Source organism: Mobula hypostoma, chromosome 3, assembly GCF_963921235.1.
Source record: "Mobula hypostoma chromosome 3, sMobHyp1.1, whole genome shotgun sequence".
NCBI classification, from domain to species: domain Eukaryota; kingdom Metazoa; phylum Chordata; class Chondrichthyes; order Myliobatiformes; family Myliobatidae; genus Mobula; species Mobula hypostoma.
Genome location: NC_086099.1, coordinates 164,722,095 through 164,741,132, shown reverse-complemented (window position 1 = coordinate 164,741,132; position 19,038 = coordinate 164,722,095). Strand labels below are relative to the sequence as shown.

The window sequence follows — 19,038 nt, the reverse complement described above, 5'->3', positions numbered from 1 at the left end:
CGTGAGAAATTACGGCTATCAGGAAAATCTGCAGGGACACAGGATGATAAATCTGTAGCCCTGGGAAACGCTCTAAAAGCTCTGGCAGAAACAGAAATAGATTTGAAGGAACATAGGGGAACCATTAAAGCAAAGTAACTGAGCAATGCTGTTTGGTCACACTTCAGTAAGTGGAATATTTTAACAACGCATTGCTGAGAACGTAGAATGAATACGTTCCCTGCAAATCAACATCTTATTACACTCAGCGGCTACTTTTATTAGGTATACTGTTACATCTGCTTATTAATGCAAATTTACAATCAGCCAATCATGTGGCTGCCAATCAATGCGTAAAAGCATGCAGACATGGTCAAGGGTTTAGTTACTGTTCAGACCAAACATCAGAATGGGGAAGAAATGTGATTCAAGTGACTTTGACCATGGAATGATTGTTGATTCCATAAGATATAGGAGCAGAAGTAGGCCATCTGGCCCATCGAGTTTGCTCCGCAGGCTGTTTTGCTTTGCAGATGGGATGTTTTGAGTATCTCAGGAACTAGTAATCCCCAGGGATTTTTACACACAACAGTCTCTAGAATTTACAGGGAAGAGTGCGAAAAGCAAAAATGAAAATCCAGTGAATGGCAGTTTTCTGGGTAAAATCATCTTGTTAATGAGAGAGGTCAGAGGAGAATGGCCAGTCTGGTTCAAGCAACAGTAACTCAAATAACCACGCGTTGCAACAGTGGTGTGCAGAAGAGCATCTCTGAATGCACAGCACGTCAAACATTGAAGTGGTTGGGCTACAGCAGCAAAAGACCATACTGGGTTCCACTCTCCTACTTAATGAAGTGGCCACTAAGCCACTAAGTGTATACAGTGAATGCTGGAAGTGTTTAGTAGGTCAGGCTGCACATATCGGATAATTAATATTTGATGTTGATACCCTTTCATAAAAACTAAGAAATCAAATGATTACAGCGGTGGAAGAAGGGGTGGGGGTGAAACAAATATCTAAGATAGGGTGGTTATCTGGAGCAAGTGGTGGTGCTGGCTGTGATTAATGGTGAGGGATTGTTAATTGCCAGTGATGCACCAGGTCAAAGTGCAGATAAAAGGAAAGAACAGCAAATGGGGGAAATTCTGTAACTGGAGATACAAACTAGAAGCAAAGTACTGCAGATGCTGCAAATCTGAAACAGTAACAGAAAATGCTATAACATCACAGCATCTGTGGAGGGAGAAAGAAGCAAGGATACTCTCACAGATTGAAGAAATGGTCATCTTTGACACAAATCAGAAATAACGGGTATCTGTTATTGTTTTACTCTTACCAAACGTACATACATCCAAATGGATTAATAAGTGGAATTGTTAGCACTCCAGGGAGAAGAGGCACAGGACATGATAAGAAAAGGCATAATGTTGAAGATTTGAGCAAAAGGATAAAGCAAAGCCCTGAGAACATTACGCATGCTCAATAAATTTGCCAGATACTCAAAGGAAGAATCTGATCCTGAGTCATGCTGAATTTTCTTGCAGATGTACAGAGGCGAGCATTCTGAATCATTGCACCTCTGGCACAGGGTCACAAGACAGTGCAGAGCGTTGTAGACTCAGACAGTTCAATGATGGGCACGACTCTCCCCAGCAGCGAGGACATTTTCCAGGGGCGGTGCTACTTGGAGTTACCCATCATTAATAACCCTCACTATCCAGATATTCCCTCTCCTTGTTACCACATCAGGAGCCCGCACACCCACACTCAATGATTCAGCATCGGCTTCTCCACATCAGCCATCGGATTTCTGAACAGTCCTTTCTTCTTAACTATTTACCTCGTAATTTATAGCAATTTTTGCCTCTGTGCTGTACTGCTGCTGCAAATAAGCTGACTTCACGCCACGCCAGTGTGTGATATGGAATCCGGTTCTGATTCATTATTTAGTCTTCAGAGCCGGTGCCTCACAGGTCCAATAACCTGGGTTCAATCCTGACCTCTGTTCCTGTTTGGGTGGAGATTGTGAATTCCCCGTGTCCGCACGGGCTTGCTCCCACTGTGCTAGTTCCTCCCATGTGCCAAAGTGTTGTTTGAAATCACGTTCACAGGTTCAGTGGGTGGGGACAGAAATCACTCACTACCAGTAAGTTAACTATTTATTTATGGGACAAAGAAAGAGACTAAACATTTGGTAAACCCTTCAAGTTACACTCCGTTACAAATGCCTATCTAAATTGAGTGCTGGAAACAGCGGGATTGACAGACACTAAACATGCATGCAATGGCAAATATTTAATTAAAGTGTGCACCCGGCCCTTTTTACTGCAGAACACTTCCACTGTTTACTGATTCCATCGCACCCGCCGACCCCCCAGCCCGTGTTTTCTGCACGCTAGGTTTATACTCTAGCCTGATGTCACCAGCTAAACGGCAGCTGGTGGGATGGGCTGAAATGCTCCTTACATGGGGTAATCTCTGCCTCCCACGGGGCTGGCTTTTGATGGGCAGGTAAGTTTAACCCTTACTGCAGCATTCCCTCAAAAGATACATCCCAGGCTGGTATAACCCCCGTGGACACCTCACTCAACTACACACAGAACATAACACTATAACACCCCGAATTATCAGTGCATCAGTGTGCTATAGTAGTCCACCAGCCTCCCAGGGTATAGTATTCATGGAGCAGGCTGCCCGCTTTCATGGTCTTAGTTACTGATGCTGAACATGATCAGCCTGGTGAGTAATGTTCCCAGACTTATCAGGGAACTCCTGACTAATCTCAGTACAGGTGCCACCTTTCTTCACGAGCAGGTAATTCCGATTTTGTAAGGCTGCCATCTGAATCGCCATTTTCGTAGCCGTCACTCTGCTCAGCGCCTTCTTGGTATGCTTCAGCACCGTGGCTGTGAGCCAGTGTCTCCATCACGAAGGCCCTGCGTATCAGTTCCCAGCAAAGCTTGCCCGCACCATATAGGGGCAAGGCTGTAATTCAGAATCCTTTCTGCCTCTTGTGATACACCTCCGACTACCTGACCCTCACGGGCGGGGTGCTCGTCCAGGCTATTAATGCGGTGTATGTATGGTACCACGTGCCCGGGAGAGCAGCAGCTATGCCATTCCGCAGGAAGCCACAGCTAGGGCCTGGGCGCTGCGTCCCAATACATACTGTCCAGCAGCCAGGGATGCCCACCTTCACAGCACCGTTCGGTGTCAACACAGTCGTCTCGGAATACTGCTTTGCTCACCCTTACTGTGTGAGTGGTTGGCTTGTGCTCATCGTACCACCTGCAGCAATACCCCTTCCCCTTCCGTTAGCACAAGGATTAATATCCAAGGTAGGAGCACAGGATTAGACAAATCACAAGTGGGAAAGTACCGGCCCTTAAAACACTTACTCTGCTGAGGGTTACTGAGACTCAAGGTCTTTAAGGCATTCCCAACTGGAGGGGCAAGGTTGGCTGGGGTGGACTACTCCCTCCCAGCTTCCCCTAAAACAGAATGCCAAAACCCAAGAAGCTGGGCAAATTTCTCCAACGTCTTCATGAAAGGGGATCAGTATCAGCGTGGCATAGCGTCCTCATGCAGATTCAACAGTCTGAAGTGTTGGTGTGGTTCCCATATGCATACATCATCCATAAGAACATGGCTTAGCATTTCACACTGACCACCATCATTGCTACTGTCGTCAGCATCCACCACTTTGTCATTCTGTAATACAGGAGACACACTCTCACTCCCTCCTGGTTAGTTGCTGGGCATCTAGACAAGTGGCTCACAACCTTTTTTAGCCCAAAGTGCCTTCATACTTACCAAAGCCCCTCTTAGGCACAATATACACTCCAGCGCCCCTATAATGTAAAAACACGTCGACAATATGCTAACGTGAGAAAATGATTTTGCTTTAAGTTTTTATTTGTCTTTAAACCTGGTTTACACGGTACTTGTGCATTGCACAACAGCTACAATATCAATGTGATCCTTGAGCTTGATGGTTTTTAAGAGGAGTTGAAATATCTAGTTCAAGTTGTGACAAAGCAAGCCTCAAGCCCCCCATGTGTAGCAATGTCTAAGTGGGTTCTGATTTTTGTGAGGATGTGGTTCACTGCACTGAAGCCTCTTTCATCAAGGTCGGAGGAAATGCAATGAAGAGCAGTTTGGCTCTTCTCCAAAGACCAGGAAACATTGCATGATGATGCAGCCACATACCACAAAAGCCGACATTCTTGAAAAGTGTTTTTGCTTCTTCGTCATTCTGAATTTTGACTATTTCTTCTTGCAAGCTCTCTTCCTCTTCTTCCACCTTGCAAAGAATTGGGTTAATTACCCAGTCTGGAATTTCTGTATCGCTCAAATCCAATTTATATATCCCCAATAATGTCTGTTTGGTTGGTAAGCTTGGATAAAATTACTGAGTTTCAGATGCGTTGTGATGACGAGCGCTCACTGCCTGCAGAGCATCCTGTGTTCCGGTGTCTCGCCCTTTTTTTGGAAGTGCTTGCTCTACTAATGATTGGTCAGGTCTCGTGTCTCAAGTTAGGTTGCTGCTTACCGACCCCCCCCCCCCCCGACGACATCTATTTCCCCTAATGCCTGCAAAGGACATGGAACTGTCCCCGCTGGGAATCACTGACTATTCCCTATTCCTCTGGTTACGCCACCCATTGCATACTGCCTTCCCCATGCACCACAATCTGTGTGCACTCTGTTGGTTGCTGTACATCCACCTTTCCAGTTTCTCCCCCTACTCCATCGGCTGGGCCCGACACCAGGAGATCAGGTTACCCAGCACCTGCTGCGGCAGCCTCAGCCACACCTCAGGAGCACAGTCACTAACACGATGCTGCTGCATCTTGCAGCTGCTGTCCTGGCCTCATCAAATGTTCAAGTTTGTTCGATTAATTATCAATCATATATGAATATAGCCAAACCAAGCGGCCAGGATGTAAAACACAATACCAACACACTGCACATAGAACACATTTATGATCTCAGGAAAACATACTGCAACAAATTAAAAAAAAACATAGTACCAGTCCCTGAGTGACATGACTGTAGATTGATGGTAATTTGTCTTGGTCCAGCTTGTTCTTCCACCGAGCAAACACTAGGGGGCAGCACTGATGGGAGGGGCATCCCCCAACCCAGTCCAAATCCCAGTGTGCCCACTGAGGCCCCTGCTCTCTCTCACACTGCCTCAGCACCTTCCCCCACTGGGTGGCTGCAACAGAACACACCGCAGTAGGAGGGCCTGGTCCTTACCATGACTGAAGCTCTCCTGCCATTGGTCTTGCCTATGACTCAATGAACTGGACTTACTCTATTCTACATTACCAATGTCCAGTTGGGTCTTGTGATCACAATAAAAACTTCCAAGACAATTACTCGCACTGCACACTGTCCAATGGTACATGACAAGTCCAAGTGACAAGACAGTAAGTCCAGCTCCATCACTATCAAGCAACTTGCTGATGGGATGGTCCTGCAGTACTTCACATACTTAGAATCTGTCAGTGACTTGGGATTGTAAAAATTACATACAAGACAAACACGTGTTCGATTGGACCCAGAGTGGCCATTGCATCCCAGCATCTTATTGCCACCCCTTGGGCTTCTGTCCCTTTCCTTGGTTTTTCCCCACCTAGATGCCCACTCGTCTGATGTGCCAGGCACCTGTGGTCCTCCTCCTCTTTGGAAAACACTGTGGCAATCTCAATTTGCACTGCAAATTAGTGCCCTGAGAGGTGTGGGCGTTGACATGGTAGTCTGTGATTGGGTGTTGAAGTGCTCCCAAAAGGAGCCCATGCCACTCCCAGCTCTGCCTATGCTAATGAGGCAGTCACACCACCATATGCTGTTAACCACTGCCCAGGAGTAGATGTAGATCACAAGTCCTGTTGTCTCCTGGAGGGGCAGGGTTGTGGTCATTAGCTCAGCCAATTGGCTAGATCCCAGCTTACCTGGGTAGCGACCCTCCCTGATTCAGGGCAGAAAGCAGCAGCCTTCTACCACCGTTTACTGCTCCACCAACAGCTCCAGCCATTGGTAAACCTAACTTGTTGCTTCTGCTCAGTAGTCAGATTGTCCTAAGGCTTATCCCACTGTATGGGCGAGGGGTTGATTGTGGGAACCTCACCAGGGGTGTAGTGGCCATTATCAGGGAGAGCCATGGCCTAGTCATGGAGGTGGCCCATCCCATTGGTACCCTTCTTTACTCTGTCCACAGTGTACCACTTCCACTTGACCATGGAGGACCACTGGGCAATTCCCTCTCTGTGGGTTACATTGTCAGATTTTGCTCACTGCATGGTGGGAAGGTGTGGTCGTAGCATGGCTGACCCAAAAGCGGTCTGATATTCTGTGGCCAAGAGAGCCCAGTAGCAGGCCAATAGCTGCCTCTTGAAGTGGGTGTATCCGGCTGCCACCTGGGGTGCACTTTCTTCCAAAACTCCATGGGAACGTGATGCCCCTTCATCACCTGTCACAGGCTCCATTCAGCCATCCTGGATGTAGCTGAACCCTGCCACCCTCGTGGGCAGATGCCCCCGGCTTCTGTTTCCACCTCTCTCCCAACTCCATCAGTTCCTTAGTGGAGGATAGTGTTATCCTCTCCCTCACACTGCTTCTCTCCTCACCCTGTTCCAAGGAAGCTGGAGGTGCTATGGGCTAGAAGCCCCCTTGCCAGGTCTGGGACCCCGTGACCACCTAACTGCTGATGTGCTGAAACTGGAGAAGGGTTCAAAGGAGGTTTACGAAAACTATTCCAGGATTGAATGGTCTTGTATACGTTAGAAGAATGAGGGGTGACATCATTGAAACCTAATGAATAGTGAAAGGCCTTGATAAGAGTGGATGTGGAGAGGATGCTTCCTTTGGTGGGAGAATCTAAGGCCAGAGGACATAGCCTCAGAATAGAGGGGCATCCTTTTAGTATGGACATGAGGAATTTCTTTAGCCAGAAAGTGGTGAATTTGTGGAATTCTTTGCCACAGGCAGCTGTGGAGTCCGTTTTTAATGTTTATTTCAGTCAGAGTGTGATAGACTCTTGATTGGTCAAGGCATGAAGGAACATAGGGGAAAGGCTGGAGATTGGGGCTGAGAGGAAAATTGGATCAGCCACGATGAAATGGCAGACCAGACTCAATGGGCCAAATGGCCTAATTCTGATCCTATATCTCATGTTCTTCTCTGGCCTGTACTGATGCGGCTGCATGGGCAAGGATGCTCACTTAGAGGGGAAACCTTGAGGCTCTCTTCCCCATCCTCACTACCTAACCAAATGCCCCCACCCCCCCACCCACGTTGGCGTCACCTCCCTGCAATATCAGGTCTCTGATCTTAATGGGTTTTGGACACCTTTATTAGCTGACAGGCCATCTCTGTACTCTTGCCTTCTTTGGCATGAGTCTGCGCTGACTGGACAGCCGCTCCCATGGTAACATTGCTGGTTTAGCTCTTCAACCTCGTTTTCAAGCTAAGCCATCTCTTCCTCCTTCAGTGAGACTGTCTTGTACTGCTGCATTACTATGGCTGCCTTTGGCTCCCCATTTACCTGGGGAACCCTACCTCACTCAGAACAGACATGATGTGGTGTCTCATTTTCATCCCACGGGAGTCTAACTTGTCTGAACAGTCTTCTGGGGTCCCTTGGCCTGTCAATATGTTGGGGAGACTCCTAAATCCGGCACTGATGCCAATCCACCCTGGAACTCAGCATTCCTCATACAGCGGGTTTTCTCTCTTACTTTTCCATTTAAAGATATTCATCCTGTTGAGTCACTGAACCCTGCTTGCAGCGCCAATTGTTGGACGAAATCAGGTTTGTGGGATTGGTGAACAGGGACAGAAGATATTCACTACAAGTAAGCTATTTATTTACAGAATAAGATAGACACTAAACACTCAATAAACCCTTCAAGTTACACTCATTTATTTTTCTCCAGTCCTGCTGAAGGGTTTCAGCCCAAATGTTCACTGCCCTTTTTTTTTCCATAGATACTGCCTAGCCTGCTGAGTTTTCCAGCATTTTGTGTGTTGCTCAGTTACAAACACTTACCCAAGTTGAGTGCTCGAAGTGTCAGGACAAGACAGACACTAAACGAACACACAATGGCAGGTATTTATCCAAAGTGTGCACTCGGGCCCATTTTACTGCAGAACACCTCCAGTATTTACTGTTTCCACGGCACCAACCCAAACCTGTGGTGACCCAGAGAGTGAAAAGCGAGTGTGGTTTCTGTGCATTAGAATTATACTCGACCAGTAGCATGACGTCACCAACTAAACAGCAGCTAGTGTAATGCTCCTTACATGGGCCAATCCCCGACTCCCAGGGGAGAGTGGCTTTTGATGAACACTTACTGCAACACAAAGATGTGCAGTTTGGCAGGTTAATGAGCTACTCCAAATCACACCAAGTGCAGTGTGGATACAAGGATTGTAAGGTGCATGAAAACAGGGACCAGGGGAAGGAGTTAGTGGGCTGACATAACTTTCGATGGGCTGAATGTCCTCTTTCTATCAGTCCATCATGAAAACTAGCCTCCAATCCATGGACTTCTTCAACACTTCTCAATGCCTCAGAAAAGACCCCTCCCACCTCAGACATCCTCTATTCTCCCCCTTCCATTGGGCAGAATATACAACAGCTGGAATCTCACTACCAGATTCAGGTAAAGCTTCCATCCCTCCAACAGACCTCTTCTACATTAATGATCAACTCTTGATCTCAATCTACCTCATCATTGCCCTTGAACCTTACTGTCTTGTCTGCACTGCCCTTTCTCTGTAACTGTAGCATTATATTCTGCATTTTGTTACTGCTTTTCCCTTGTACTATCTATGCCTTGAAAAACGGCTTTTTTTTAAACTGTATTTACATGTGACATAATAAACCATTCCAATTCTACACTAAGAAAATATAAAATCAGTCATGATTTAACACATCATTAGCTTTCTTCTTTATCTGTCTGTGCAAGACATTTTGTAATTAAAAGCTAAGTGGTCTTTTAGCCATGAAAATCCTTACAAAGTTCAACACTAACATCATATAATATCAAACCAAGCCAAACCCACAATGTTTCACAAATATTTTATTTCAGTAAAGTATCATGCATCAGTGGTTTTATATTTTCATGGAAAAGAAAGCAAAATTTGTAAAATATTCAAATACAAAATTGTAACTGACACTTAAGTACAGAATGTAGTGTGTGTTTTGTTATGCCAAAAGCTTGCAAAATGTTTTTTTAAAAAGTTAAGGAAAAGAAAGACACATCTATGTAATGCCTTTAACAATGATAGAGTCACTTCAAAATTCCAAAGGGAATATTTTTGAAGTACACTTACTGTAGTAAGGATTGCTGTGTCCATTTGTGTACAGCAACCATAAACAGCTGTGAGAATGAGCAGACTGATGTTAAGGAATGGATTGGCAGTGATTCATGATGTTTGACCACAGAGAGACGAGGGCAACCTATCGCTTTAAGCGAGAAGTCAAAAAACTTTAGGTAAAACAAATGAAACATTCATAAATCTCCAAGAAGTTAATGTGCATAAAATCTTAAAATGCTCATCTCATCTTGAAGAAACAATCAAAATATTTAACAATTAATTAAATATGTCCATTATGTAGCATACATTCCATTGTTATGTTTCTGGACTCTTATATACATATAAGCATATAATGATTTATTTTTATCAATACACCATATAAAAGACTGGATTTCACTTCTATACAAATAGTGCTTCAACAATTCATTTGTTTTCTAAAATTATTAAATCTCAGCAACATTTGTCTGCAAAATCTACACAATTAAAAAAGGGATACAATCCACATTGTTGGAAAACAAATACCTTAATTTCCATAATCCTTCATCCAGATAACTCAGCCATCTTCCATATTTCATAAATATTACCTCACCACTATCAAATTGATCAACACAAACAAGTATTGCATAATGACCGTCATTAGGAATTCATTGAGAATAATGTCAGAAGGTAGAGCAGGTGCAGAGGAAAGTTCACCTTTGAGTAGTGCATTGTTATTGTTAAGTGATGAGTCCCAGTTAAGCAGAGAGATGGAACACAAAGCAGTTCCAATTTCAGTCATACTTTAAAGATTTTATGAGACCTTGCAGCTGTGACTGAGGAGTGTGGAACACCTCCTTTGCAAGGAGCAATGTCAAAGCTAGGAGTAGAATAACTTTATAGTGGACCAAGGGTTTAACTCCCAAAGCAGCATCTGTGGAATTTAAATTGAGTTAATGAGACCTAAAAATACAGCAGCCAAAGTGAGCGAAGTGAAATATTAACCATGTACTCTATTCCTCTCTAACAGATGCTGCCTGAACAGCCGACTGTTTCAGCATTTAGTGTTTATTTAGTTTCAGTTTTTAAAAGAATCATTTGATTTCATGAATTTCAGCTATTTTGATCATAACTTTGTATGAAGAATGGCAAGAAGCAAATATGAGGCTCCTAAATACAGATTAAGCCAGCCGGTGGTGTAGTGGCATCAGCACCGGACTTTGAGGTGAGTGGTCCTGGGTTTGAATCCGACGGGCTCCTTGCATGCGTTCCATCCGTACTGGGCTGAGTGTTGACCTAGCAACTCGTCCTCATAAAAAAAAACCCTGGATAAAGGCTAAAGAAATGGCAAGGTTGCCACAAGGCATGGAGAGGAACAACAAAGCCAAACAGCATGATACAAGAACAGTTCTGTTATTTGTTTTACAAGACAAGGGATGTGGGCACAAGAGAATGAAGAGCTAAAGTAAGAGGACTAAATTAATACTGGACTTAGTTACATTCACAGGTAAAATTTGAACTACTTTGCATAAAGCAAATAGAACTAAGTGAAGGGTTTCAACCTGAAACAAAGACTCTTTATTCCTCTCCATACTGTAGAACCCGCCTGACCTGCCAAGTTCCTCCAGCATTTTGTACAAGTGAATTGCTCATTTACTTCTTGATGAATTACTTGAGAGTAAATAATTAATGAGTTTGAAGATGCAGTGTTCAAATCATCAGAAGGCAAGTTTTTCATATGGTCAGGAGATATTCTTGAGAAATACAAAACTTGTGCTAATTTTACTCCATATTTTAATCATCTTCCCAGTTCACACAAGAATAGTTGAGATTTCAGAGTCCACTTTACCTGGATATTAGTACTCATTCCACAGAGTTGCTCAGACAAAGGGTAAGTTCGTGGCCTAAAGTAGAAGCAGTCAATTTTAGAAAACCTAGCACATTGATTTTTCCTACATTTACACACTTAGTCCAGTGGTCGTGGAGCATACAGATCCCTTCTTTGTAGAAGTCGGTGCTTGGATCTCCAGAAGTGGTCCACAGCAGAGGTGATTGATAAGTTCATGGCCTAAGGTAGAAGGAGATGAGTTATTAACTTCAAACTTTCAGCATTTTCACTCAGAGTTGAACTGCACATGCTTAGGCCACGAACTTATCAATCACCCCTGATGTGGACCACCTGGAGGTCCAAGATGCTCTCGTTACATGCACGTGCAGTCCAACTCTTTGAGTGAAAATGCAGAAAGCTTGAAGCTGATAACTGATCTCCTTCTACCTTCGGCCATGAACAATCACCCCTGCTGTGGACCACTTCTACAAAGAAGGAATCCGTATGCTCCACGACCGCTGGACTAAGTGTGTAAATGTAGGAGGGGACTATGTTGAAAAATAAATATGCTAGGTTTTCTAAAATTGACTCCTTCTACCTTAGGCCACCAACTTATCAATCACCCTTCATATTACTTGGATACTGCATTTAATACATTCTCTGAAGTATTAACAAACATTTTAAAAGTAAAACTAATTGCATATTTAATTTTATTTATGAATATGCAAGTCCTGTGGAGGGAAGAATGTTTTTAGCTATATGAAGGTGGTATTGAAACAAGACCTAACGAAATTTCTGAAAAATTGGCTATGACACAAACTTTAGCCATTATCTACACATAACAAGTATGCAATTTAATGTTTAAAAGAAATGTGGAATGCCACTGGGGAAAAAAAAACTACATCTATTTCCTTTCTAGGTTTTATAAACCTAATTTAAAGTGTCAGGGTAAAGCTCCATCACCAGTACTATCCTAATGCTTATTTTAGGAGAAAATATTCACATTCGTTGCTTTTCCATTGCCCTATGGAAATGTCCATTATCAGTACCACAGCATAGCTGCACTTAAAATTCACCAGCAGGGTTTGGACACCAGGTTGTGTGTAAAGGTCTGCTTGCTGTATCATACTGTAGTGCGTTTTTGACCTCTGGGTGGCGCTACAACACCAAGGTACTCTGGATTCTCAGCTGTCGCTTCAACATGACCATTCACTTTTGTGTGTTTAGAAACGAGATCCTCCTGGTATTCAGGATTGTCCAAGCTGACACTGGGAAGCACTGTCTGGTCCCAGTGATTGGGATGGTCCAGACCTGCTTTGTTGATGGGTTTGGAAGCACTCACATACTCTGGATTCTCCATTGCATTAGTGAATGAATTTAAATACTGAGAGTCACCTCTGCCATTCTTGATGAGGGGGACAAAAAGTTCCTGGTAACCTGGGTTTTCCATATCAGAGATAGGGCTTATCAAATGATTTGGAAGCGGCTTATTTTGAATTTGGTTGATATATTCTGTAAAAAGGAAACAAAATAATGTTAAACTTATGCACAGAAGATTTGGGAGAAAATTCACAGATAATTTTCATATTCTGCAAATTAGATATATTAGGTTAAAAACTCACATTTACAACGAGGATACAAATAAAAAAAAATTAAATCACACCTTGATGATTTACTTAACTGAGGTATTCTCTACTCAAGTGATTGACTCATTAATTACAAAAATACACAAAGGAAGAGTGCCTTGATTCATTGAGTGACAAAAGAATTTGAATCTTAATCTTGATTACTGTTTGAACATTCACAGTATTCTAGAGTAAAGAATACTAAATTGATCTCTGTCCTAACACTAATGACTATGTCTCTGGGCTGTGGCTCTCTGGGAATGCTAAAGGGTTTAGCTAAACTCCCCAAGAATTTTACAATTTCTTATGTTCTCACCTTTCATCTCCTAATTAAGAGGGGAAAAAGAACCATTTTTACCTCACAGTTCAAGCTGTTAAGGTAACAAAGTTACTGAATTAGGTGCAGGTACCTGGGGCTGGTTGGAAACATCCATTTATGTCATCGTCATCAAGAAGAACTGTTGGATCGGAACTATAGCGTAATGTTGAACTGTCTTCTCTCTTAGGAATTCCTTGATGCTGTACAATTAAAAATAATGAACATTTGATAGAGTAGTTGATTTATAATTCAATATTCCAGATGTGTTGCAGGCAGGAAGCAACACTATGATTTGCAGCTTCTCTTTTGAAAAAGCTACATAAAATTATAATGCAACTTCCAATTTTTTTTCCTCAAAAGCCAACAATGAAGACTACAAGTGTCAAAAAGAACCCAGCATAGCTGAGCGATACTTCTAAACCATTGCTTACAAGCATCCATGGTATCTTCATTAATATTATTCTGGTATTCTCTGCAATATTATTGGCTTTGCCACTTCAGAAGAAAAAATAAAGGGGTAGACCATTTTCTAAAAGGAGAAAATTTTCAAAACTTGGGAGTCCTCATGCAGGATTTCCTAAAGGTTAATTTGCAGGTTGAGTCGGTGGTGAAGGCGGCATATGCAATGTTAGCATTCATTTCCAGAGGATGAGAGTATAAGGGCAAAGATATAATGTTGAGACTTTATAAGGCACTGGTGAGGCCTCACCTGGAGTATGGTGAGCAATTTTGGACCACTTATCTTAGAAAGGATGTGCTGAATCTGGAGAGGGTTCAAAGGAAGTTCATGAAAATGATTCGAGGATTGAAAGGCTTGTCATATGAGGAGTGTTTGATGGCTCTGGGCCTCTACTCAGTGAAATTCAGAAGAATGAGAGGTAACCTCATTGAAACCTATTGCATGTTAAAAGGCCTCGATGGAGTGGATATAAAGGGGATGTTTCCTGTGGTGGGAGAGTCGAAGACCAGAGGATACAGCCTCAGAATAGAGGGGTGTCCTTTTAGACGGAGATAAGGAGGAATTTCTTTAGCCAGGGAGTGGTGAATCTGTGGAATCTGTTGCCGCAGGCGGCTGTGGAGGCCAAGACATTGGGTATATTTAAGGCAGAGGTTGATAGATTCTTGATTAGTCAGGTCACGAAGGGATATGTGGAGAAGGCAGGAGATTGGGGTTGAGAGATAAAATGAATCAGCTATGATGAAATGGTTGAGCAGGCTCAATGGGTTAAATGGCCCAAATCTGCTTCTATACCTTATGGTCTTATGGTTATAAGGCCATCCTTTACGAAACCCCCTCCTTTACTCCTTGTATACCTATCACTGTCGCCACCCATGGCTCCAATCTGCTAATTAAATTTGCTGATGACCCTACACTGATTGGCCTAATCTGAAATAATAATGAGGCAGCCTACAGAGAAGAAGTCACCACCCTAACACAGTGTTGTCAAGAAAACAACCTCATCCTCAATGTCTCAAAAACAAAGGAGCTGGTTGTGGATTTCAGGAGGAATGGAGACAGGCTAACCACTATTGACATCAATGGATCTGGGGTTGAGAGGGTGAACAGCATTAAATTCCTCAGCAAAAACATCACTGAGGATCTCATGTGGTCTGTACATACTGGCTGTGTGGTGAAAAAAGCACAACAACGCCTCCTTCACCTCAGACAGTTGAAGAAGTTTGGTATAGGTCCCTAAATCCTAAGAACGTTCTATAGGGGCACAATTGAGAGCATCCTGACTGGCTGAATCACTGCCTGATGTGGGAACTGTACTTCCCTCAATTGCAGAACTCTGCAGAGAGTGGTACGGACAGCCCAGCGCATCTGTAGATGTGAACTTCCCACAATTCAGGGCATTTGCAAAGACAGGTGTGTAAAAAGGGCCCGAAGAATCATTGGGGACCCAGCACCCCAACCACAAACTGTTCCAGCTGCTACCATCCAGGAAATGGTACCACTGCATAAAAGCCAGGACCAACAGGCTCCGGGACCAGCTTCTTCCACTAGGCCATCAGACTGATTAACTCGTGCTGACACAAATGTACTCCTATGCTATATTGACTATCCTGTTGTACATACTATGTATTATAAATTACTATAAATTGCATATTTAGATGGAGATGTAATGCAAAGTTCTTTACTCCTCATGTATATGAAGGATGTAAGTAATAATTCAATTATTAGCATGTAATGGCCTTCAATTGATGATTAAGGATAATTCAATTCAATTATCTAACCCAACCACACCCCCAACAGCCACCACCCAACAATTAAATGTTATAAATAAAATGATTATACTTTTACTTTAGTCTCCCTCCTGATTTTAAATAATTATATAACACATCTCTTAACATATGATCTTGCAATAAACATTCAAAATAAATAACTTGTCAACATTGTAAGGAGTGCTAAACTGCTTGCCCATTAAGAACAAAAATATGTCATTGCCTTTCATTCTAAATCTGCCTAAAATGACAAAAGCTTGGTTAAATACTGAACGTTGCCAGACTAACAAGATCGTGAACATTTCTATTGACTTAACAAAATACAACTACTGCTTAATTAGTTTATTTCTAATCAGTGGCAGTAATTGCCACAGAGTACAGGAAATTAAAGGCATAATTTGACTATTCTACTTACTCCATTTCTATTAATCAAAGTTGATGAATTGTTGCTTGTCATACTCTAGTGGGAAAAAAAAAGATGGAAATGACTGGAAGAAACTTTGACAAAACATCCAACTGAAAAGCAATCCATTTAAAGCTCCTGATGCAATATTTTGTTTACTGGTGTTTGCTAAAATGGGATTCTGTTTTTGTTGGCTGAAATAATGTGATTAATCAAAACAGCATTAATAGCACGTCATGATGTCCTGGATTATGAATGCCTGAAATTATAATAGTGACCACCATATGAAACCTGAATTCATGGCACTACAATCTATGTTTAACTATTATGTTCGAGACATTCATATTCTTCATCAATCTAAGCCAGGCTTATCATATTCCGAAATTTGATGGTTTCATTTTTAATATTTAATATACAATGTGCTACAAAGCATAAATAATAAATGTTATCGCAAAACCATCAAGCTCTTTTCTACATTAATTCTAAGAATTATGGGATACCACAGATTGAAAAGGTAACAATTAGTGGATAATAGTCATACTTTTTTGATCCCGGGGGAAATTGGTTTTCGTTACAGTTGCACCATAAATAATAAATAGTAATAGAACCATAAATAGTTAGATAGTAATATGTAATTATGCCAGTAAATTATGAAATGTCCAGGACCAGACTATTGGCTCAGGGTGTCTGACCCTCCAAGGGAGGAGTTGTAAAGTTTGATGGCCACAGGCAGGAATGACTTCCTATGACGCTCTGTGTTGTATCTCGGTGGAATGAGTCTCTGGCTGAATGTACTCCTGTGCCCACCCAATACATTATGTAGTGGATGGGAGACATTGACCAAGATGGCATGCAACTTGGACAGCATCCTCTTTTCAGACACCACCGTCAGAGAGTCCAGTTCCATCCCCACAACATCACTGGCCTTACGAATGAGTTTGTTGATTCTGTTGGTGTCTGCTACCCTCAGCCTGCTGCCCCAGCACACAACAGCAAACACGATAGCACTGGCCACCACAGACTCGTAGAACATCCTCAGCATCGTCCGGCAGATGTTAAAGGACCTCAGTCTCCTCAGGAAATAGAGACGGCTCTGACTCTTCTTGTAGACAGCCTCAATGTTCTTTGACCAGTCCAGTTTATTGTCAATTCATATCCCCAGGTATTTGTAATCCTCCACTATGTCCACACTGACCCCCTGGATAGAAACAGGGGTCACCGGTACCTTAGCTCTCCTCAGGTCTACCACCAGCTCCTTAGTCTTTTTCACATTAAGCTGCAGATAATTCTGCTCACACCATGTGACAAAGTTTCCTACCGTAGCCCTGTACTAGGCCTCATCTCCCTTGCTGATGCATCCAACTATGGCAGAGTCATCAGAACACTTCTGAAGATGACAAGACTCTGTGCAGTAGTTGAAGTCCGAGGTGTAAATGGTGAAGAGAAAGGGAGACAAGACAGTCCCCTGTGGAGCCCCGGTGCTGCTGATCACTCTGTTGGACACACACTGTTGCAAGCACACGTACTGTGGTCTGCCAGTCAGGTAATCAAGAATCCATGATACCAGGGAAGCATCCACCTGCATCGCTGTCAGCCTCTCCCCCAGCAGAGCAGGGCGGATGGTGTTGAACACACTGGAGAAGTAAAAAAACATGACCCTCACAGTGCTCGCTGGCTTGTCCAGGTGGGTGTAGACATGGTTCAGCAGGTAGACTATGGCATCCTCAACTCCTAGTCGGGGCTGGTAGGCGAACTGGAGGGGATCTAAGTGTGGCCTGACCATAGGCCAGAGCAGCTCCAGAACAAGTCTCTCCATGATGTGGGAGGTCAATGCCACTGGTCTGTAGTCATTGAGGCCGCTGGGGCGCGGCGTCTTCGGCACAGGGACGAGGCAGGATGTCTTCCACAGCACGGGAACCCTCCGGAGCCTGAGGCTCAGGTTGAAGACATGGCGAAGTACTCCACATAGCTGAGGGGCACAGGCTTTGAGCACCCTGGTACTAACAGATATTCACCATGTCTTTGAATTATTTGGTCAGAGGGTAAACAGACTGTTTACCCTTTGAACCAATTTCCCGTGTGCCCAGTTGCAGTCCCTGATAGACCACATGACAGCACCAGAGCTGTGAATGAATTCAATTTGAAGCATCCATGATGCTGAAAATGTATGGATAATAGGTTTAATGAGTTGGTCAAATTGCCGTCTAAGGGCCTAAGGAGAGATGGGGAATGGGTCACTAATAGGCAGAGTAGTGGCGGGAAGGTAGTGAAGGGGACCTCTGATCATGTCTCCCTCCAAAACAGATGCACAGTGAGGGGCAGCAGTAACCAAGGTCACCCTGAGTGACTGTACTGCACAGGAGGGCCGGAAAAAGAGAGACAGAGCTATTGTGGCAGGAGATTCCATGGTAAGGGGAACAGACAGGAGCTTGTGTGGGTGCAAACTTCGTTGCTGTGATGACCCCTGCATGTAACAGTCAGGGATGTCTCGAGTGGCTGCAGGGCATTCTGAAATGGGAGGGCAAACAGCCAGCTGTTGTGGTGCATGTAGGTAAAACGATAGAGGAACAAGGTGGGATGGGATCCTACAGACCAAATTTAGGAAGCTAGGAGATAAATAAACAAGTAGCGCCTCAAAGTTAATAATTCAGGATTGCAGAGTTCGGATGAATATATTGCTTAAGCACTGATACAGGAGGGAGGATTTCAGATTCCTGGGGCACTCAGGCAAGTTCTAGGATGTGGGCTCAATGCAAACCAGACGGTCTACACCTGTGCAGGACTGGGATCAACGTCTTCGGAAGACTGTTTGCTACTCTGTTGCGAAGGGCTTAAACTAATATGGCGGGGGAATGTGAATCCATGCAGAAAAAAGAGGGAAGCAATGCAGAGACCGAAGCAAAAGTTAGAGAAAATTGATAGTGCAATATAGAAAAGTCAAATGCAAAAGATACACAAATTATTAGATTCTAAAAGGACTACCATTACTGTGAGGACACTTCATCTGTGCTAGGAGATAGGTAGAATCTTGTATTTAGGGATCCCCTTGGAAAGAGTGATCACAGTATAATTGAATTTTTCATACAAATGGAGAGTGCAATAGGTTAAAACCAGGGTATTGTGCCTACACAAGGGAGGCTACAAGAGGGTGGAGGAGGAGCTGGCTAGAGTAAACTGGGAGCACAGGCTGTATCGTGCTGCAGTGGAGGAGTGGAAAGAGATTTTTCATTGTGCTCAACTAACGTATGTTCCCATTTAAAACCAAAGACAGTAAGGGTGGGGCGAGACAGCTTGGATAATTAATTACACAGAGGAAGAGATCAAACTAAAAGTTCAATAATACAAAGGTAC

The 19,038-nt window shown here is 43.4% G+C and overlaps 1 protein-coding gene across 4 annotated transcripts in view; it reads right to left on the bottom strand.

The window, feature by feature from the left end:
- Positions 1–9,062: 9,062 nt before the first annotated feature.
- The window catches only part of egfra (epidermal growth factor receptor a (erythroblastic leukemia viral (v-erb-b) oncogene homolog, avian)), a 285,503-nt gene continuing 275,527 nt past the window's right edge, over positions 9,063–19,038 (bottom strand). For 3 of the 4 annotated variants that reach the window (XM_063044022.1, XM_063044023.1, XM_063044025.1), the window contains exons 26-28: positions 15,700–15,744; positions 13,150–13,258; positions 9,063–12,626 (exon numbers count right to left, since the gene is read on the bottom strand). In XM_063044022.1, the coding sequence (XP_062900092.1) occupies positions 12,238–12,626; positions 13,150–13,258; positions 15,700–15,744 (543 nt within the window). In that variant the 3' untranslated portion in view covers positions 9,063–12,237. The remainder of the gene's footprint in view (positions 12,627–13,149; positions 13,259–15,699; positions 15,745–19,038) is intronic. The other variant, XM_063044024.1, reaches the window with a different exon arrangement.